The following is a 19,612-nucleotide window of genomic DNA, read 5'->3' as shown; positions in this document are numbered from 1 at the left end:
GTCTAAGAAATATTGATACAAATTTTGCATTTTTTTACTTTTTGATACCATGTTATGTTTTGACATTCTGCTGTGTCATCTCATGACTTCTTTTGAGGGATAACTTTAAGGAAAGTTACATACCCTCCTGTGCCAGTTGCAAGCTGTTTACTTTAATTCCTTGTGCATTTTGAAGTGCAAACTACCAGTTTCAAGTGCCGGTTCTCTCATAAACCATAAAGGATAGTTGCGTTGCTAAATAACTGTTATGTTTTATTTCAAAAATATCAATTTCAGTAAGTTTGCCAAGTGCATTATGGTCTTTTACAGTAAGGACTCAAAAAGCCAAATTAATTGCTGGTGTAAGACAAGCACCATCAACTAAAATTGCATCAGCTTCTACCAGGGGAATTTAACCCCATTTCAGCATAACTTATGGTAATCAACCTTAGTTTTGTGGGACAGGCTGGTAGCAAATTTTGAGATTACTGTTAGTAATTCATTTGTTCAATAATAAGTTTGATTGTAATTTTAAATTTATTTAAATTTAAATTTTAAAGCATAATTTTAAACCAGTGGTGCTCTAGGCATAATTGTCATCTTTTGTTGCTTGCTTCTTTTGCAAGAGACTGACAAATCTGCTTGCTCTATTGAGACAGTGTTTTTTGCTGTTCCTGCTTTGTAACTCATAGACAAGATAGTTATTTTTGTTAAAAATTACATGTTCATAAAACTTATTTAAGGAAGTAGAGTTTAAAATTTACAGCTTCAATATTGCTTCCAGTTTCTGTCTTTACATGGACAGAACCTGCTGATCAAAATGTAATAGAAATGACCATATGTACAGAGAGAAGTATCAGTAGGATAGATAAGGCAGTCCAAATCTCTGAAGTACACCATGAGACAATGTACTGGTGGAGTGTATGGTACATATGTATTACCATTCCACCTCTCCATCTACCTACACAAGAACTGCATTGGAGATTTTTGTGTCCCAATGGAGGCAGCAGCAGGAATCACTCTTCTTCCTGTGAGTTTATGCCAAAGTAGTGGTAAACTTCAATGGAAAGTTTTCGCAGGACCAACAGTGTCTTAATTTCTCTGAAGCACCTAGCTAGGGACAGTCAGTAGCATTAGTCACTGTTACCAGCTCACTCTGAAGTAGCCTCTTGTCTCCTGCAGGTATGTGGGCTGTTTGACCTCTTCAGTCCTCTGTGATGTTGGTTCACTTGATGCTCAGCTGGGCTTTCCTCCAAACCAATTGCATATTTTGCCATGTAGTAATAGCACCTTGTGTATATTAAGCTGTATCCCAGATTTCATAGGAGAGTGCTTTTGCTCTTGTTTTTAGAGATCTACTCCTGAGGTAACTCCCACTCAACAAGCTGGTTTGAAAATATGCTAAAAAATTGCCTTTGCTGATAAAATTATGTTCAGCCAGAGTTTAACCTACAACTGTATCCTGTTAAAAAGTTTTAATTCTCTATGCTTTTGGAACTTCCATCTTGGAGATCCCTTTGTACTTTCATCAAACACTGTATTGTCACAGAAACATCTCTGAATGGTGATGTGTTCGGTGGAGCAACCCTGCAGGCAGAGTTCCTCTTTCAGGACTACTCACAGAGGGTATGATTTGGCATAGGCAGTAGGTGCTGAGGTTCTTGGAGTACTCAATGAAGAAAGAGAGAGGTAATTCAGATTCAGTAACAGGAGTGGTCTTCATTTAGGTGCTCTAACTCACCTTGCAGAAACTAAAGTATTCATGTCAATGACAAGAAGTTACAGAAGGACCACATTTATTTCATGCCCTGCTGAGAGAAGCTAGCAAGAGCTATTATCAAAGACTCCTTTTCTTCTCAGTCATTTAATAGTAGCAGCTTCTCTTTTATTCTATGCTCTTGGAGAGCAGAATAGAAAGTGATAATCTCCTTGGAATACAGCAGACACCTGTTTGATAAGTGGTAAATGCATTATTCCTGGAGGATTATCACAGTGGTGCTTGTTTCTTTGTAATGAAACTCTACTATATAAGCAGAGCAGAGCTTCGTTAGAAGATGTATGAAAATCCATTGCAAGACATTGAAGGTGTTTGGGACTCTGTAAGCAGAGTTTCGCTTTAAGTAAGTGTATGGTAAGTGGGCTTGCCTTGTAGTAGCAGAAGAAAGCTATGTAAAATTACAGAATCACTTTTGTTGTTTTATATGTGAGTGAGAATGTTTTCTATTGGTAGAAATTCACTTGGGGTTTCTTCTAGTTGTGTGCAGAGCCTGATACAACAGTCTTGAATGCCTCCTTTAAAAAAAGTGGTATTTAAAAAATGTTAAATCAGTCCATAGATAACTTCTTAAATGCTTAGAGTGAAGCTAATCTGGTCCTCTGTTGGGAGTTTTGGGTTAAAAATCCAATAAGCTGTTGATAAAGCATGTAACCAAAAAATAATTAGTTGATAAAACTCTTTTAGACAGGCAACTTTCTCTACCAAAACAAGAGCTCATGTTTTCAATAGTAATCACTGGATTGAATTACTTTTCTAAATGTAGTTACTGCCCAGTGGTCAAAACGTAGAGCTGAGACAGATTCGCAGCTCTGCAGACTTTACTTATGACATTTAATAAACCACTTTACTTAAGCAACTCAATCCTTTTCATTTCTAAGAGGAGGCCTGAGATTTAATGCCAAACTTCTGTAAAAGTCAAAGAAAAGTAGCTACATGGCCTCAGCTGGATTTCAATAGAAACTGGCCACCTTATTTTTGTTAGATGGCTCTCAAAATCTAGTCTTAAAGTGCTGGGAGTGTTCCATGCTTGTCTAGTTCTTGGAGGTCTCTGAGTAGAAAGACCCTTTATAAATGCTTACTTTCTTTTAGTTATTTATGTTCTTTATTTTTTGTTTGTCACACTTGGAACTGTCATACATCAACCAAGCACATTCAATAGGCAGTATATACTAGATGAACGAAATAATGTGTTTTTAGCTGCAACCACCTCAACCCAGCAACTTACCATTTCAGAATACTACAGTATTGTTTTGTGTTAATACCGTTCATCATTTCTAGCTTTGAACCTTTTTCCTTTGATTGAGGAGGTTATGTACTCAGTGCTTTTAGTTCTACTGATTTAAAGAGTTAAAGGCCTTTCCATGTATTCCAGGTAAGGGAAATGGAAAATAAGAAACAATCATCCTTTTCAGAAGCTCACTTTTAGAAGTCAGTAACACTGTTTTCAAAAGGCTAACATTACAAAAACCTCAGTTGCTCGGAAAGTGCTATCTAGGCAGAAGACACAGCATAAAAAAAATCTGTGTTTGAACCATTTGTTGGAAGCAGTGTTGCTAGCACAACTGCTTGAACTCTGCCAAGGAATTATATAGTTCTGGAAGCATATTCAGGCACTCTTCTGTTTGCCATCCAAAGCATTGTACAATGTTTTGAAGTAAATGGCATCCCACCATAGACCAGAAACATGCCAAGTATTTGGCTGATACTCTTTGTGAATGCAAAGCGGTTCCCAAGATACATCTCTTGAGTATCTGCGGGCAATACGTGATCTGGATGAATCAAATTGGTTGTTGGTTTACACTGTTGCTTATTTCACTTACAATTGTTTCTTACCTTAAAAATCTGTTTAATGGTTTTGTAGCTCTTCTAATTAGCAAAAAATAGGTGACTTGTGATCAGACTTGGAACAAACAGTATTATTATACTCTCTTCGACAGCAGTTACATAGTTACTTAAAGGAAATGTCAGAAATCTAACAGACACTGTGTTTTAACACAGAAACCGGCAAAGGAAACAGGACATTGTTAGTACCTTGATTGCTTTTCAGCCCTTACACTGTGAAGAATTTAGAGGAAAGGAAATATAGAAAGACAGGTTAATTCTCTGTAGTGTTCTTGCAGCTGAATCCATGAGTCTGAATCCCTGTTAAGGGCAGCTGAATTTTTCACAGCTGCCATTAGAGTATCAAAAGTAAGCAATATCATAAAATAGCATAACCAGACTGCAGAGCATGTGACTGTCCACTAAGAGCTGATGGATGAGCAGATGCTGGTGCTTTCCCACGTTTCCAGGTTGTAGAGGGATTCTTGTCCTTTTTTTTATAGACCTTTTCTTTTGTTTACCTTGATCCTCCTCTCATTTGGCAACATGAAATGGATGAATGCTTTGACTTTGTCACCCAAAGGCAGTCTCTCTCTAGCTTGGGAAAGGTTGGCAATCCCGGTTTATCTATGAATAACACTCTTAGTCATGAGAGATCTTGTTTTGGTGAGAGAATATTTCGGTTCCTGAGACATTCAGGAATGTACAGTGAGTTATGACCTGTTCCCAGGCATGTGTGTTTTATAGATAAATTCACACAGGTGTACTTATTAATAAACTCACTTAACCAATTTACATGCATAAGTTTTAAGCACTGAGTAATTAGTGAAAGCATTGCCGAGAAACTGGAAATTTGGGAAATGTGTCATTATTTGCATATCAGTATAAAGCAATTACTAAATTAAAGAGTGCACGTTGTGACAAACATGAAGCTCCTTTACTGTTGCTTTGTCAGTGCACATTAACATCAACTTGATGTGAAAGCCTGGCTTTCTCTGCATGAACTAAAAATCCTAAGGCAGAAGTACACAATGAATCACCCAGAGTTTGGAGGCTAGTATGCTGAATTGCCTTGGGGTTCAGACTGAGGAAAGAAAAAACTGATGTAAAAGACCATTGAGAAAACGTATCAGTGGAAAGTAATTAACTCAAGATCCACAATTAGCCTCATGGTCTATACTTAACTGTGTTCCAGGTCTTTCAGCATTTATTTAATTCTGTTACCCTGTGTTTCAAATAGCTGCAAATGGCTTGGCAGATTTTTCATCCTTTTTAATATTTACAGTTTTTGTCTAAGAAGAATGAGCTCTGTAAGTGATCATGGGTATTTATTCCAGTTTCTCAAGTATATCTCTTTCATAGAAGAATCTGTTGTACAAGGAAATAATATTTTCCTTTCGTTTCCTTTAAATATATTTGTGGTTTGAAGCAATATTAAGTACTACAGTATCTGTCTTTCTGCTTTAATCCTAACTTGCTTCACTAGGCTTAATTAAATGAGAAATAATCAAAACCAGGGATAATTTTCTCTTTCATTCAGCTAGCAAGTGAGAATGATAGATTCACAGTAATACGGGCTGGTGGTTAACAGCAACCGTAACAAAAATTGGCATGTGTGTTCACCCAGCGTACCAGAGCTGGGCGTTCCCAGAGAACCAGGCACAACTTTTGCTCAAGCTCGTACAGAAACTTTCAGTAGTGTTTTGTGAAGCGTGCTTTATCATGGTTGTTGCTGTCACTCCAGCATCCCTCATATGCTGTCTCAAAGACAAGCAAACTCTATGCTGGCCCATGGACTCTTCTCCAGCCTCCCTTCTTCCACCCCTGTGCTGTTTATCTGCAAGTTGATTCCAGAGCATCTTTACCATGCTGCTGCCTTCAGCATGCTGTGTAAAAATCTCCCAGGGTTGTGCCTTTATGCTGCATCAGAAGGAATAAGATACATATGTTTAATATGTACCTTTTGGGATAAACTGCAGAAGAATTTCAGACAATTAAGCAAAGCAACCTCTTAATCCTAATCTGAAGAATTTATCAATTAATAATCGAGAATAATTAATAATAAAGCTAACATTTTCTAGTTTTATTAATATTTAAGATACTTTCTTCAATTTGGTAGTCTTGAACTTTTAGGTTCTGTGTTTTAACCCTATTGCATTCCTTTGTGGTCTTTAATCTTCCTTATAGTTCAAAGATCTACCATGGGAACATGACTGAACTCCTTGGAATGAATTTCCTACAACCTGTGTTGACAGGTTTAAATTACGTACTCTGACACTGTTCTTGTGGCTGGATTAGAAACTTTTTTTCAAGTTAAACCTGCGATAAGTAATTGTCACAGCGCGCTGGCACAATGCTAATTTGAAGTGACATGTCCAAACTGGCCTCAGTAACATGAAGAACCCTAACAGGTGTGAGGGGTGGATCTTCCCATGGGCCCTGCTGAACTTCTAACAGGGGAAAAATAGTAGAAAAAGTGAAATGAACCTTGAATAAAGCTGTCAGCAGTAATTATCTCAACAACACTTTGTGAGGAGTTAAAATAAGCATTGCTGATTTATAACCTGAACACACTCCACCCTAGAGATTTTTTTTCATCCAGTTAGTGTTTAAAATGAAATGTTGAATACCTGTCAAGATTATTATTTTTTTTTGTATTGAAGATGCATAATGAAAATTAAGTTATTTTCCAGAGGAAGTAAATTTCAAGGGCTGTCAAATTTTTTTACCACATCTGTTTGGTTTAATATTTGTACAATAGTTTAATAAAACAAACAAACCTAGAGCATACTTGACTGTTTTTCCCAGATAACGCTATTTGATATCAAAAGATGAAGTGGCTAATGTAGAATTACATCCACTTTTTATTGTTGTTCAAGGAGGGATAAGGGCTTACATGGTAGTAGATGAACTTTGGTTGGTTGATTTATTTTTTTTTTTAAATTATGTACTAAACCTGAATAGCAATGTCTTGTTGACCAGTATAGACTAAAGAGAGCCCTTCAGTTCCATATAGTAAATCTTTGAGTCTCGTAATTAATTTCATAGTACAAAAAAAAGCCCTTGTTTTCAGTAAATTAAAAAAAAATGCATTTGATAGACTTTTTTTTCCAAAATCATAACGTACCTTCATTTTACAGTGAGTTACTTGCTCATTGTTGGTCTGATAACACTTGTTTTATGTATACAATGTATTTCAGTATGGATAGAAATAATTTTACAGTCTGTTACTGATGAAAGAAAAGTGAGCTTTGAGAAAAGAGCAAAGCAAAATATAAACATTAATTCACAGAAAACCTTTAATTTCTTGATGTTTTAAACATTACTTTTAAACATAAACATGTGGGAATTCTTAAACCATACATCACTTTGAGATTATATGCTGAAAACAAGATAGATTATTTAATGCATAATTATACAGCAATAAGTGATGGGTTTGAAAGTGTTGAGCACCTATTTGTTCCCGAGGAATTTAGTGAGGGTTTGGCTGAGCACAATAGGCTGCCCACACATTGTTAATAATGCTTGGTTAAACACTGAGAACTAGAGCCATGGCAAGAACAACCTCATATGAAGGGTCTCTCATGTCATAGCATCATTTTTCTTGAAATGATGAGACTCTGAGTATCCTCAGAAACAGCATGAGTTGCTTGGGAGTCCACTGCCTCCTTTCTGAATGGATTGGTTTCTCTGTGTTTGGGTCTGCAATCCAGAAGGAGCACGGGGCCATCTGATATTCTCTGGAGAACTGCAAAAAATTGCCAAAGGGTTCCCACACTCTAATTTCCCCTGCTTCAATACACATATTCAAGGACTGTGCTGGATGCATTTAGAAACCACTATTTCCTTCAACGGTTTGTATAATGGAAAACTTCCCACTCTTACATTTCAAGTGTGGAGGCATAACTGCCATCATTCAGTTGCTCTGCCTCTCCTTCACTTCTACACTTTGATTTTTCCCATATGCCGCATTAACCTGTCTCCCTTTCACAACACAAATATTCCTTGCCTTATGTTTTGCTCACTTCTTTAATCTCAAAAGGATAGGTTACAAAAGGAAAATGGAAATGCTAGTGAGCTGGGAGCAGCAGCCTCAGCCATGGAGCAGCCTGGCCAGTCTTGCTCCAATGGTAAGCAACAAGCAGAATAACTTATTTTCTAGGTGTTTCAAATAGATTGTTTTATAATTTGTTCCTTTGTGTGTTAGGGGAGGAAAGTTAGGTTGGACAGGTCTGAAGTTCCCTAGATCACCCAGAGGTTCTGGTGTAAAGATCTGAGGTTTGAGGCATGGGTCTGTGCCTTCATCTAGCCCTGCTGAAAAAGTATTTCTCTCCAATTTCCCATTCTGTGCAGTTAGTGTAATAATCTTTTTGAACAGGGAACTTAATGTGTCTAGTGAGGAGAGATAAGTGGCATCTTGGTAGACCGGGAGAAATTAATTTGTTTGAATTCTTCTGAGATCTGCCCGTCAAGAAGAAGGGATTAGCAATGATGAATATGCCTTACAGACATCTAAACTGAACTCTGTCTAGACTAAGAAGTGAGAGAATTTCTCACTTATCACAGTGTTACCTGCCCTGGCTGAAAGGATAAGGAATGGACTGAACTAGAGATATGGAAAGGCTGCATTGCAAGCACCATGCTAGTCAGCCAAGATGTAGAAAACTGATGAATTGTCTTATTTATTACATTACTACTTTTGGTGCCCTTGGGCTATGAAAGCGTTTGATCCCTAATATGCCTCGTATTCAAACTCAGCTAGTAGTACCATATGCATATAGATTATAATAGAAAGAGGAGTAAGTAAGAAGAGTTTAATTTGAAAACTGAAAATCTTGATAAAGCTCCTTCCTTGCCTCTCTCTCCTTATCCCTTCTCTTACCTGATGAGGGGAGAAAATCATCATCCAACAAGATGCTTCAACAAGAAAAATGATCTAATTATATGGAAGTGAAATTTTCACGGTGGAGACACCTGCCAGTCATTGGGTATTTTGCTACGGGCACCTCTGTCTTAGGTTATTTTGAATAATTGAGCATGGCATGTTATGAAATGTACTCAGTCATGTTTGTTTCTTTATACATTAGCCATGTATCAGTGAGTAAACGAGTAAATGAAAAAGCTAAGCAGCTCACATTTTGAGCACGGTGAAAGGGCTGTCACATGGAGTATTTGAACCAGGATTAGGTTTCAGTCTGTAGGCAACAGTGCATTCATTTCTGATTAAGAATTTTTTGTGTGATATATGTGTGTTATAAATCTCTATGTGTGTACTTCAGCCTGCTAGACAGTCTCTACAAAGAGCTGTAGTTCAGCTGATGACCCTCTGATTTATAAGTGTTATTTTGGGATATCGTTTCCATGTTTGTATTTGTTTCTAACATGAAACTGCAGCTAGTTAGTATTGACAAGCTAGTTATGGCCAAAGCACTAAATAGCAGCCACAAGTGCCTTATGTTTCACAGTTGGTATATCCTATAATAATAATTGAAAGTGGTTGGAAGATTGTAGTTGTGGTGAAATTCCCCTTGTTAAAGCAGCTCTGATGCAAAGACTTTTCAAGTTTAGCATGAGCTTCTGTCTTAATTAGATGACTTTTTATTCACAACGACTTTACAACACTTTTAATAATACTTTGAATGTTGCTCACATACTGCTGTTGTTTCTAGGGCAGAAGAAAGGTGTTTGGGTTTCAAGATGTTTGTATAATCTCTATCAAATTGACTTCACAGGATCAGTATGTAATATTTTTGGCACACCTTTCTGGAGATAATCTCTTACTTCTGAAGCAGAGTACTGGTTGTACAATGATAACAGTGAAGGCATAAAACTCTCAAACCAATACTGTGATAAGAGAGCTACTGCAGTTACTGACATGTGGAGGCTGTTTATCCAGCCAGAACTCCATATTACAATACGTGCTAACAGCAGATTTATCTTCCGCACAGATACTCTGTGGGCTTGATTTTTTTTTTCCTTGTGCTCAACCAGGGGAAAACAGGTATTGCCAGTTTTCACCAGAATTAATATAAATACCCAGAACATTAAGTATGATTCTGGAATTGATTGGATGTGGTGCTCTAAAGATACTGCATTACAGAGAGATGGGTGGGAAAGGCACTGCACTGGGTGAAGCACCTTGTTGTTTTAGGCTAAGTATAAGAGCTACAGCAAACAGAAACTAGAGATGCCAGCTGGAAAGATTTGGGATTAGGTAATCTGAGTCTTCCTTAACTCTTCTAGATTATAAAACCCAAAAGGCTAATTTATGTACTTTGTAGGCTAAACCTGCCTATCCCAATTTGAATATACACAAGTTTTAATTCTACCTATTCAACATTATAGAGTCTGAAAGGATGTACCTCCTTGGCAATTACACGTGGAGTGACGCCTTTGGGAAGGATTCCTTCTGTGACTTCTTCCATCCATCTGTGCTAGTCAGTGTAGCTGGAAAGCTGGAACTATAATTTTACTGAAGTATTTTTCAGGATGCTGGAACTGGAGGGCAGGTTATTAAGACTTCCTTTTGCCTAATATATAACAAGCTGACCTTGAGTAGGACTGAGAATTAGTCTGCTTTTTATGGGAGTTTTATGAAGGAGAATCAAGTATCGGAAAACATGGTAGGGTTTTTTGTACACCAGAATTTTGTTTGCTTACCTTATCTCTAGTATTAAAGGCAGAAAACATGGTTTATTTTCCTTTACCTCAGGAGGAAATCATGCTATGAGAATCCCCCCATTTAGTTTTCTATTGAAGCAGATTGTATACAGCCAAATGTAATCCTGTAATAGAAACACAGCTAATTGAATAATTTGACTGATTCATAGCAGTCAGGTAATACAGAAATTACCTTTCTCGTTATGATCTTTTTCCTTTGTGTTAAAAAAACAGTGAGCATGTCCACTGCAAGTTTTTTGTTCTGGTTTAGATTTGTCATTGTCAGATAAAGCCTGTTGCTTCACTTGCTGTGCAAGAGCAAGTGAAACCTGGTATCACTGACAGACTCCTCTCCTTTGCATTTGGATCAAGTGTTCTGTGAATTTTTTTCTGATGCTTTGTAAGATGTATAGTTTGACCTCTGAATTTCTGAGAGTGAATAATCAAGAATCTCTAGTTTATGTCCAAAAAATTATATTAGAAAAGAGAATAATACTTTCCTATGGAAAAATAGTACTCCAGTGAGTTGGAAAGGATTCTTCATTTGAGTAGCTCAAACAGTAAAGACAGTTACCCTGTTACAGTGATTGAAATTGTTTCTCATTTTAAGTGGTCTCTTAAACAGCCAAAAGCTTTTTCTTGAAAACTGACAAGTACCAGGAGATAAAGCTGAAGGGCTATGTTTAATGAATTGCCCTGATTAACAGGAATAGTGGTAAGTGCCTGTATATTTAGATAGATGTGTTAATGTACATTAAAGGAAACCAAACAGAATTCCCAGAGCTCAGAACTGTCACTACTTTTCTTGCAAACACTTAACAAAGAGCACAAAATAAATAAAATATTCCTACTTTCCTTAAACATTATCCCTTATGCTTGCTTGTTTTCAGTGGTTCTTGTTTAAAAAAGTTACATCCTTTTAGAGGAAAGGGATCCTTTGATGACAAGTATTCTGTGAACAGTGCAACCTCTCAAGTCACACCAGAGCAGGTCCATTATATATCTGCGGCTCTCATCTTCTGCCAGGTGACTTGCTTTGCAGACTTGTCTTGCCTACTGCACCTGTGAAACTCTGGAGTTTCTGGGGAAGTTTCCTGCTATTGATGACCATGGTAGGGAGTTTGATTTGCTCCAGAGCTGGCTGATATAGGAGCTGTTCCACTGAAGATTGTTGACTTTCTTGGCAGCAATTTGACAGATCATTCTCCATCTCATCCCTCTGGAAAGGCCATATTTTGCAATGATAAGCACTGAGAGGATCATAGGCCTAATGGATAAGTCTGTAAATTATGTGCTTCAAGAGCCTGCCTGTTTTCCTACCATAACTTATATTCTGAAGTATGTTCTGACTTAAATACAGGCAGCTTAGTGGCAGCAAGAGTTGTCTTAGTGTTTTGTTTGGATTACTGGATTGCTAGAGAGACTTGTGTCCATATTTACATGGAGCAAAGAGTGTGCGTTTCGAAAATGACTGTGATGATGAGGAAGATGGTCCAGTTCTTTACAGGTTATGGCTGGCCACTTTGGATGCCCAGCTATATTCTGGAAGGTGTTAGAAAGCTCTTAGAGCTTGCCTTCCTACTTCCCTCATTAGATACGGTTGCCATTAGAAGCTCTTTTGAAGTGCTGTTTTTCTCTATCAGTGTGTGGCCGAATATGAGGATGACCAATTTGTCATATCCAATTACTGCTTTCCTGATGCAGCACACTGAGCTTATAATTTTTGTATCAGCATTTCTCAGTGGAGCTGCAGTTCTCTGCTCGTATCATTCCTTCACGTTCCTACTACTGTTTGTTTCTCAGATCTTCAGTGTCTCTGTTAAATATCTCTGGACTGGTACAAGTGACTGAGTTTGCTCCTTCCTTTGTAATTCCAGAAGTCTGCAAGAGTGGGAAATTAAGCTGTGCCAAGAAACACTTTTTAGAAAATTGCAAGCTTGTGAGATTATGGGCTCGTAATTTTTCCTATTATTCTGAGCATGCGATGGCAGCATTCTGGAGTTACAGGCTCTCAGTGATTTCTTCCCCTGCTGCAGACATATTTGTGTCATGAAATATTTGAAAACATGGTCTTTTAGATTGTTCTAAAGGATGTATCTGGAAGTTTCTACATAAAAATGATACTTTCTAACAGGAAGAATAATTTGTTGTTTAAAGCACCTGGTCTCGCTCCAGATTTGGCAAATATTTTTAGGTTGATCCGGAAAGTTCTTGGCAAAGAATCCTGCATGTTTGGATCAGAAAAGACGTTGCTTAACTTTATCCCCCAATTATTAATGCTGGCAATTGAAATACAAATCATCTTACACTGAATGTTTACAAATAAATTCAGTGTCTTAGTGTTGGAAAGCACAAGTGAGCATCAGACTTTTTTTTTTTTTCTTTCTAAATTATAAGGTTTGGTAGCAGTCTTTCTTTTAGTGGTTAAAATACATTTCAAGTATCCTTTGTGCACTTTTAGTCCAGGTCATACCATGACTTTTTTCATGCCAGTAACAATCTGTTCAGTATCTCTGCTGTCTCCTAAAAGGACTCTCCTGCTGCCACTCTTTCTGGAACGTGTCAAGGCTTCAGTCTTGTTGTTCTTCTTAAAAAGCTATAAGAAGCCAAAAGGAGATTACGTAAATTTTCTGCGAGCACACAAGCAGTCTATACACAGTGCTGGACAAGAGATCTGGCTTGTCAGTAATCATCTTGAGTTGCTTTTTGCAAGTCATTTTGCCTATTTCTGATTCTGTTTAACTTTCCACCTCATGTACCTTTCAGCTGTGACACCTTTTTGAGTAGGGATTTGCCTATGTGTACATTTACTGCCTAGAAAAATGGACTAACCTTATTTATTTTTGCTTCAGTGTATTGTTTATTTCATAATCTATACCTTGCTCATTATTGGTGTCGAGAGTCCTGCATATGTGTCTTTCAATGTCCTTTCTTGTCCACATGAAAGCTATCTGATTCAAACTATAGCGCTTGGGTAACAGTGATTTTCATTGAGAAAAAGAAAATATTCTGAAAAGTTAGTGACTTCTGAGTCTTTGCACAATCAGATGGGTTCATGAGTGGAGAATATGGGTAACCAGCATTTTCAGTTTTGGAGTTGGTAAAAAAGATTCTGTCCATTCCCATGGGAAGATGGCTGCAACACAGCAATTTCTATATCTAATGTACTGTAACTCTGTTTGGGAGTAGGCAAATGCAATATTTAGAAAGAAAAGACTCTCTAAGAGCAGCCTGCCTTCTAAACAGTTCTTGCCCACTGAGAGACTTCAGCAGTGCTCCTGTCAGAAAGCTGGCCTGCATTCCAAATATTTGTAAAAGTTGAGGGTTTGCTATCCATGGCATCAGACTGAGCTGCCTGGAAAGTAATCTTTTGCTTAGTGATGATGTTTTTATGATTTCCAAAATAAAGATTAAACCTTCTGGTGCAAGAGTCTTGGCTTGAGAGGGGACCCTGTCCTTTATCTTAGAATGAAGATAACTTAATTCTTGAGAAACGGTCATGCTGCAAGATTATTTTGAAATGAAAGGCAGAACTTCTATTTATCCTAGCCTTTCCTTTCCAAAAAAACTTCTCCGAAGAAAAAGCCAAAGGGGAGGGCGATTTCTCACACAAATGTGCACAAAAAACCAACATTCCAGCAACTGTCTGGAGAGTAGGATGAAATGTGCTTTGGTGTTGAACCCCTTCTGCTGTTAACTGATTTTTGAGAGACGCTTTGACATTATAATATAGGGTTGCAAATTGGAATTGCAACACCCTGCTATTGGGCCAAGTGATGAAGCAGCACAATAACTGCTTGCTTGATCTTACCACTCTTTCTTTAACGTGTATGTAAAAGAGACCAGGAACATTTCCAGGCGTCTGTCAGGGTATTTGATGTTGTTAGATAGGGAACTTCAGCCTGTGGGTGGTTGGTGTGCTTGTGTGTATGTTTTACCAGTATTTTATACAGTGTGGTAACTACAGGGCAAAATTTCAGGTTTTATAACAGTTGGGGGTTTGTTTATTACTAAAAGCTTATAAAAATACTAATTAAACTGGTGGATTATTACAGAGAATACAGTTCTTATGCTCTTGTCACAGGAGTTTCATAGGTAATTGGTCTTGACCTGTATGTCGTCTTTAATATTTCATTTGCTCCAGAGTATTATTACTCACTTCCTTGAAGACGATAGCTAGGCTTTTTACGCAGCTAAACTCTTGTTTAACCTTGCTATGAGAATGTGACAGCAGGCTAGTTCAGACAGGTTAACATTCATTTGGTAACCAGGCTGCTTAATCAGCCTGCTTCAACCTGCAGCAAATTAAATCTTTGTGAGTTCTAGCAGGCAAGTGATAAAGTCATTCTGAATTACGTATAAAAATAAATGGGGTATTTTCAGTGCTCATGGCAGTAAATGAAATTTAAGGCTTATTATTTATTCTTGGATTTTTGTTGAGGATGATTGAAATTTATTTTACCTTAATGTTTTTACAGTCTAATTAGGAGAGTGCTGTATTTCTGAAATATATAATGTAAATCTCTCGTTCTGTGCCCTGGAAAATTAGTAATCATTTTTATAGGATCTAGACAATCTTTTTCTGTCCTCTCCCTGTTTCTTCTGAGGAAACCATTAGAAACAGTATTTTAAACATACAGCCAGAACTATCTTTCTTCATGTCACTGAAATTTGTACAGCATCAAATAATTTGTCATTGCCAAAATGAATTGGCTATCTTTATTTAAGAGCTATTTGCATTGTAAATTTAGCCCATGTATTATCAAGACAGGGCTTGGGTGCTTCTGAGGATTCTACTTGTGGTAATCAACCTCACTTGACTGGGACTGATGCGCTTTGCAGAAGAGGGCAGAAGGCTGGGTGTATGCTTATGCTATATAAAGAAACATGTGAAGGGTGCTTGAAATGCAAGGATGGCACAGACAGTTCTGATTATAGAGTGGACAATTCTCATTTTTAGTCGTATTAGTACATTTTTAAATGCGATGTAGGAGCAAATCTTCAAATGTTGTTGTTTGCAGGCATCTAATAATTTTGTCTTTCAAATGATCCTAGCTTTTTTCCATTTGCTGTCTTGTTAGTTTTAAAAAGTTGAGATTTAGGCATAGAGCAACAGGCAAAAGTGCTTTTTCTGTTAGCACGGGTTAATGAACGTCTATCTTGTCTGTGTTGACTGCAATTTTGCCAGCACTGTTGGGTTTGCTTGTTTCCTTTTTCATACAAGAAATACGGCCTGTGCCTTTGACAGTAATAAGGACCAAAATGGAAATGAAATGTATTTTTTTAAGTAGCCATGGTGATGGTGACTTTTACAATGTCTGCCGATTAAACTATTCTTTGAAAATTTTTTTTCAGGATGACTTAACTGTTTTTAAGTAGTTGTATCAGTACCTATCATCTTTATTTAACATTTGATTAGTAATTGGAAAGGAAAAATTTGCAAAGCATACCACTGTAAAAGTTACCACATCCAAATAATGGTTCAAACTGAAGTACTGATTTAGGAGAAAGTTAACAGTTCAAGACAGTTTTGAGTTTGCAGTTCCCTTTAGTTTCTTGTGATGCTCTGTGCATAGACACCTGTAAAACTCAGTTGATGTAACTTTGAATATTATTTTTTTTAGGTATCATTTTAGTTTTTCAGGCTTCTTTCTTTGTTTGTATAATTAATTTGGTCTTCTGAAGGGCAGGCTTCAGTTTGAATCTCAAAGCAACCCAAAGAAAAACAAACCAACATCCTTCAGCTGAGACTGTGGCTTTAATAAACAATCATTGCTTTGTTTGTAGATGACTCTAGCTGTATCGGGACTGACTTTTCCATGCCATCGACTTACAGTTGGAAGAAGATCCTCACCTGTACAAACGAGGGAACAGTCAGAGGAGGTAAGAACACCATATTTATTTTACCAGTATACTCCAGGAAGAAGGAGGGAAAGCTCATTTTGCAATGGTCACTGTCCCTTCGATTGTCAAATACCTCAGCAGAACTTAATCTTAAAAGAATCAATTTACAATTCCTGTATCATGTAACTGTGACAAAGAAAGGAACTGGGGAAATGAGTCGTTGAAGAAAAAGAAGAAAAACACAGCAAGCCATAGTAAGCATTGAAAAATACTCCAAATCAAACAGAAGGTTGAAACATACATTTTTAGTATTAGCAGAAAGATGTTCGCAGACTGTGTATCCCCTGTCTTGTTGTTTCTAACTATTAATAGCTTGGGTTAAAATTTCCAATGCTTTTGTCATTCCTCAAAATGAATTTAATACAAGCAGTTTTCCATTTTCCACACACTTTTCTTACCATTTTGTTTAGAGAACTATAGCACATAAGGTTTATCTTGCTGCACAAAAGTGATGCGTTTCAATCTGTTTGGCTCGTTCGAGTTGCCAAGACGTAGCTGTGAGGTATGGTCAGGAGGCAAGCTTGGATATATACTGTTGGATAGTTGTTAGGGGACGGTCAGACAATGCTGTTCTAACTATACCTGAAGCACTTAGCAGGGTAAGTAGACGGTTGTTTTCTCCTGGGATATACCAGCATAACTGTGTATCATTTCTGCCTTACTTCATTCTTTCAAAATGATCTGAGTTTGTTCACCTTGTAGAATTTTCTTGTTGACTAGTTCATTCAGTAAACGTTCTTTATGCGTAGCCATTGTAGAAAGAGATCCAGCATGTCTGGGGCTCTTTGCTCCTCTCGTGTTCACTTGCATGCTAGAGCTGAAATAAGTCTCACATTCTGTAATACACTTTGTCACACCTTCAGGCATTCATGTAGTTTTTCTGTAGTGTACTATCGCTGTAACTTCTAGGTCAAGTGGAGCTGGAATAGTCATTCACAAAAGAAGTCAATCTAGAGGCAAGTTAAAGTTGAATAGTTAAAACCAAGTTTTTTCTGAGCTGTTCTATGTTTCAGAGGACAGGAAATCCAAAAGATCTGATGGTGGGGAGTTGGAAGCATAGATGGGACCTTAGCTCCTTGCACAAAAGTATTGGTTTTTTGCAGTTATATTGGTGTGCCAAATAAATCAGACTGTCACTCAACATGCAGTAGTCTGGTGTGCCACGTTAGGACTATGGGTGCTAACTTTGTGTGTCAGAGATTGCAATATGATAGACGGGTACCTTTCCAAGGACTGTCCCTCATCATGCAACTATTGGTAAAGTAGATTGTGTCTGGATGTCTGAAATTACTCATAGAATGTGTGGCTTTTCTCAGTCTTTCTTATGCAGTTGAACCAGCTGTAGTGCCATGAGTAGATGAAGTTTAGTACTGAAAATAGCATTAACTTTGGATAAAATTTGCTCAACTATGTGTATACAGAGACAGTTCCTTAGTCATTTAATAATGCATTTTGTCTCATAATACTGCTCTGTCAACCAGACTTCTGTTAAAAATTAGGTCTTATTTATAAAAAGCAGTCTGACAATGCTGTATAAAATAGTAAAATAAACTACAGTAGATCAAGTGGTTTTATGTAAATATTTTTCGTCATGTATGTATTTCATATTTCATAGAAGATGATGTCTGTAATAGAGGCTTATGGTGGATTTTGGTTTTTGTTTTTATATAGCAATGCACTGATGTCCATATGGTTAGTGACAGTGATGGAGATGACTTTGAAGATGCTACAGAGTTTGGAGTTGATGATGGAGAAATGTTTGGAGTAGCATCATCTGCCTTGAGGAAATCACCAATGAGTAAGGGTTGACCATTAATTTACAGTTAACAGGTGATTGTATACGAGTAGTGAGGGCAGAGAGGTATGGTGGGTCTCCACAACAAGAAATAGGAAAGTATCTTTTGATAGGAATTTTAGAATTGTTTGGTTGTCATGTCTGATGCAAACATAATTGGCAACTATGAAAGTGTCTTCCAATGGGGGAAGTTTTTTAACTTTATGGTTTTAGCTTATAGTTGGAGAATAATAATTAAACTTGGAGAAATTATGATCTCTAATCATCTGTTCCTGTAGATAACTAGGTTTCCCTGTTCTCTAAATACTACAGATTTTAGCTTCAGCATCTTGTGGTGATTAATATTTTCAGTCATTTACATTAAACAAGTTTTTCAGTAATTATCTGCCCTTGAATTATGAAAAGGATTGAGCAGGAGCAGTCAGTTACCTCCTATATGCAATCTGTGTACTTTTTATTTACTCTAGGCTTGCATTAGTGTATTCAGAAGTTTTTTGACAGCAAATATATGTAATAATATGGAAAACTTTTCAACAATATGTATGGGAAGGTTTGGGGGGAAAAAAAAGAAACAACGTGAGGATTTTGCTGTTTGGAAAGCCTGAATATGTTCATGAGAGCATCTAGAAATTTCATGTCTTTCCAAAAGTTCATAGTTGATCATCTTTCAGGAAATGTATGTGCTGTCTTGGTAACCACTTCAGTAAGCTGTCAACATAAAAAAAAAAAAAATAATCTATGAAGCAACTGAGTTCATGTATTAAAATCTGTTTCCATGAGGTTGCATTTGATTTTATTTTTTTTTTTAAGTGCCAGAAAATGCTGAAAATGAAGGAGATGCCTTATTACAATTTACAGCAGAGTTTTCTTCAAGGTAAGCTTAGCCTATTAACTGTGCAATTCATGTTACAAACTAAGTAATATATAGTAAATAATGAAAATAAAAATAAACCAAATGTACGCATATTCTTGTAGGATCATAGCATATTTAGGCATCCTAACTTATTTATTTTAAGTTTTAAGTTTTTTAGAACTGTTTCCGAAATAAAATTATTTCGTGGTCCAAGTTAGTGACAGATTCTTGCCTTGTATAATTTGTCACTAATTAATATCATTACTTAATTATGTAAGGGTCCAGAAGGATGATGAAGACTCTGATTATATATAGTCATTTTAAGATGATAGACAGGAACAGAAGAGCTGAAAGTGATGAATACTGAAAAATATATACGGAATTGCAGTAAGAGTTTTCACAATAATTAAGTGGTTGGATAAATCTCTACTTTTAAAAAAAAATACAGAAATACTGGGGTTTTTTAACTTTATGCCACCCATTTTATACCAGGTTGGATGGAGCTTTGAGCAGCCCAGTCTAGTGGGTGGTGTCCCTGCCTATGGCAGGTGGGTTGGAACTAGGTGACCTTTAAGGTCCCTGCCAACCCAAACCATTCTATGATTCTGTGAAATCATACATTGTTAAACAGTTGCCATGTTTCATCAAACAGGTAGAAGTTGCAAACTAACATACTGCAAAGTAATGCAAAGTTATATGCCTTCTGTTTTCAGTCCTCTGTGATGAAATGTTCGTTTATATATGTGAGATGCATTCATGTGTAATACGAGATTAACCTTAAGTTAACCTTTAAGAATATAATAAAGAGAGGAAATAACTATTA

General features: G+C 36.9%; 1 protein-coding gene across 1 annotated transcript in view; it reads left to right on the top strand.

The window, feature by feature from the left end:
* The window catches only part of FAF1 (Fas associated factor 1), a 171,236-nt gene that overhangs the window by 95,788 nt on the left and 55,836 nt on the right, over window positions 1-19,612 (top strand). Inside the window, exons 9-11 of the mRNA XM_005231694.4 lie at window positions 16,025-16,120; window positions 17,813-17,939; window positions 18,747-18,810. Of these exons, the coding sequence (XP_005231751.2) occupies window positions 16,025-16,120; window positions 17,813-17,939; window positions 18,747-18,810 (287 nt within the window). The remainder of the gene's footprint in view (window positions 1-16,024; window positions 16,121-17,812; window positions 17,940-18,746; window positions 18,811-19,612) is intronic.

The sequence above is a fragment of the Falco peregrinus genome, chromosome 10, assembly GCF_023634155.1.
Source record: "Falco peregrinus isolate bFalPer1 chromosome 10, bFalPer1.pri, whole genome shotgun sequence".
Classification (NCBI taxonomy): domain Eukaryota; kingdom Metazoa; phylum Chordata; class Aves; order Falconiformes; family Falconidae; genus Falco; species Falco peregrinus.
The sequence above is the reverse complement of the archived record's forward strand: the minus strand, read 5'-3'. Positions and strand labels throughout refer to the sequence as shown.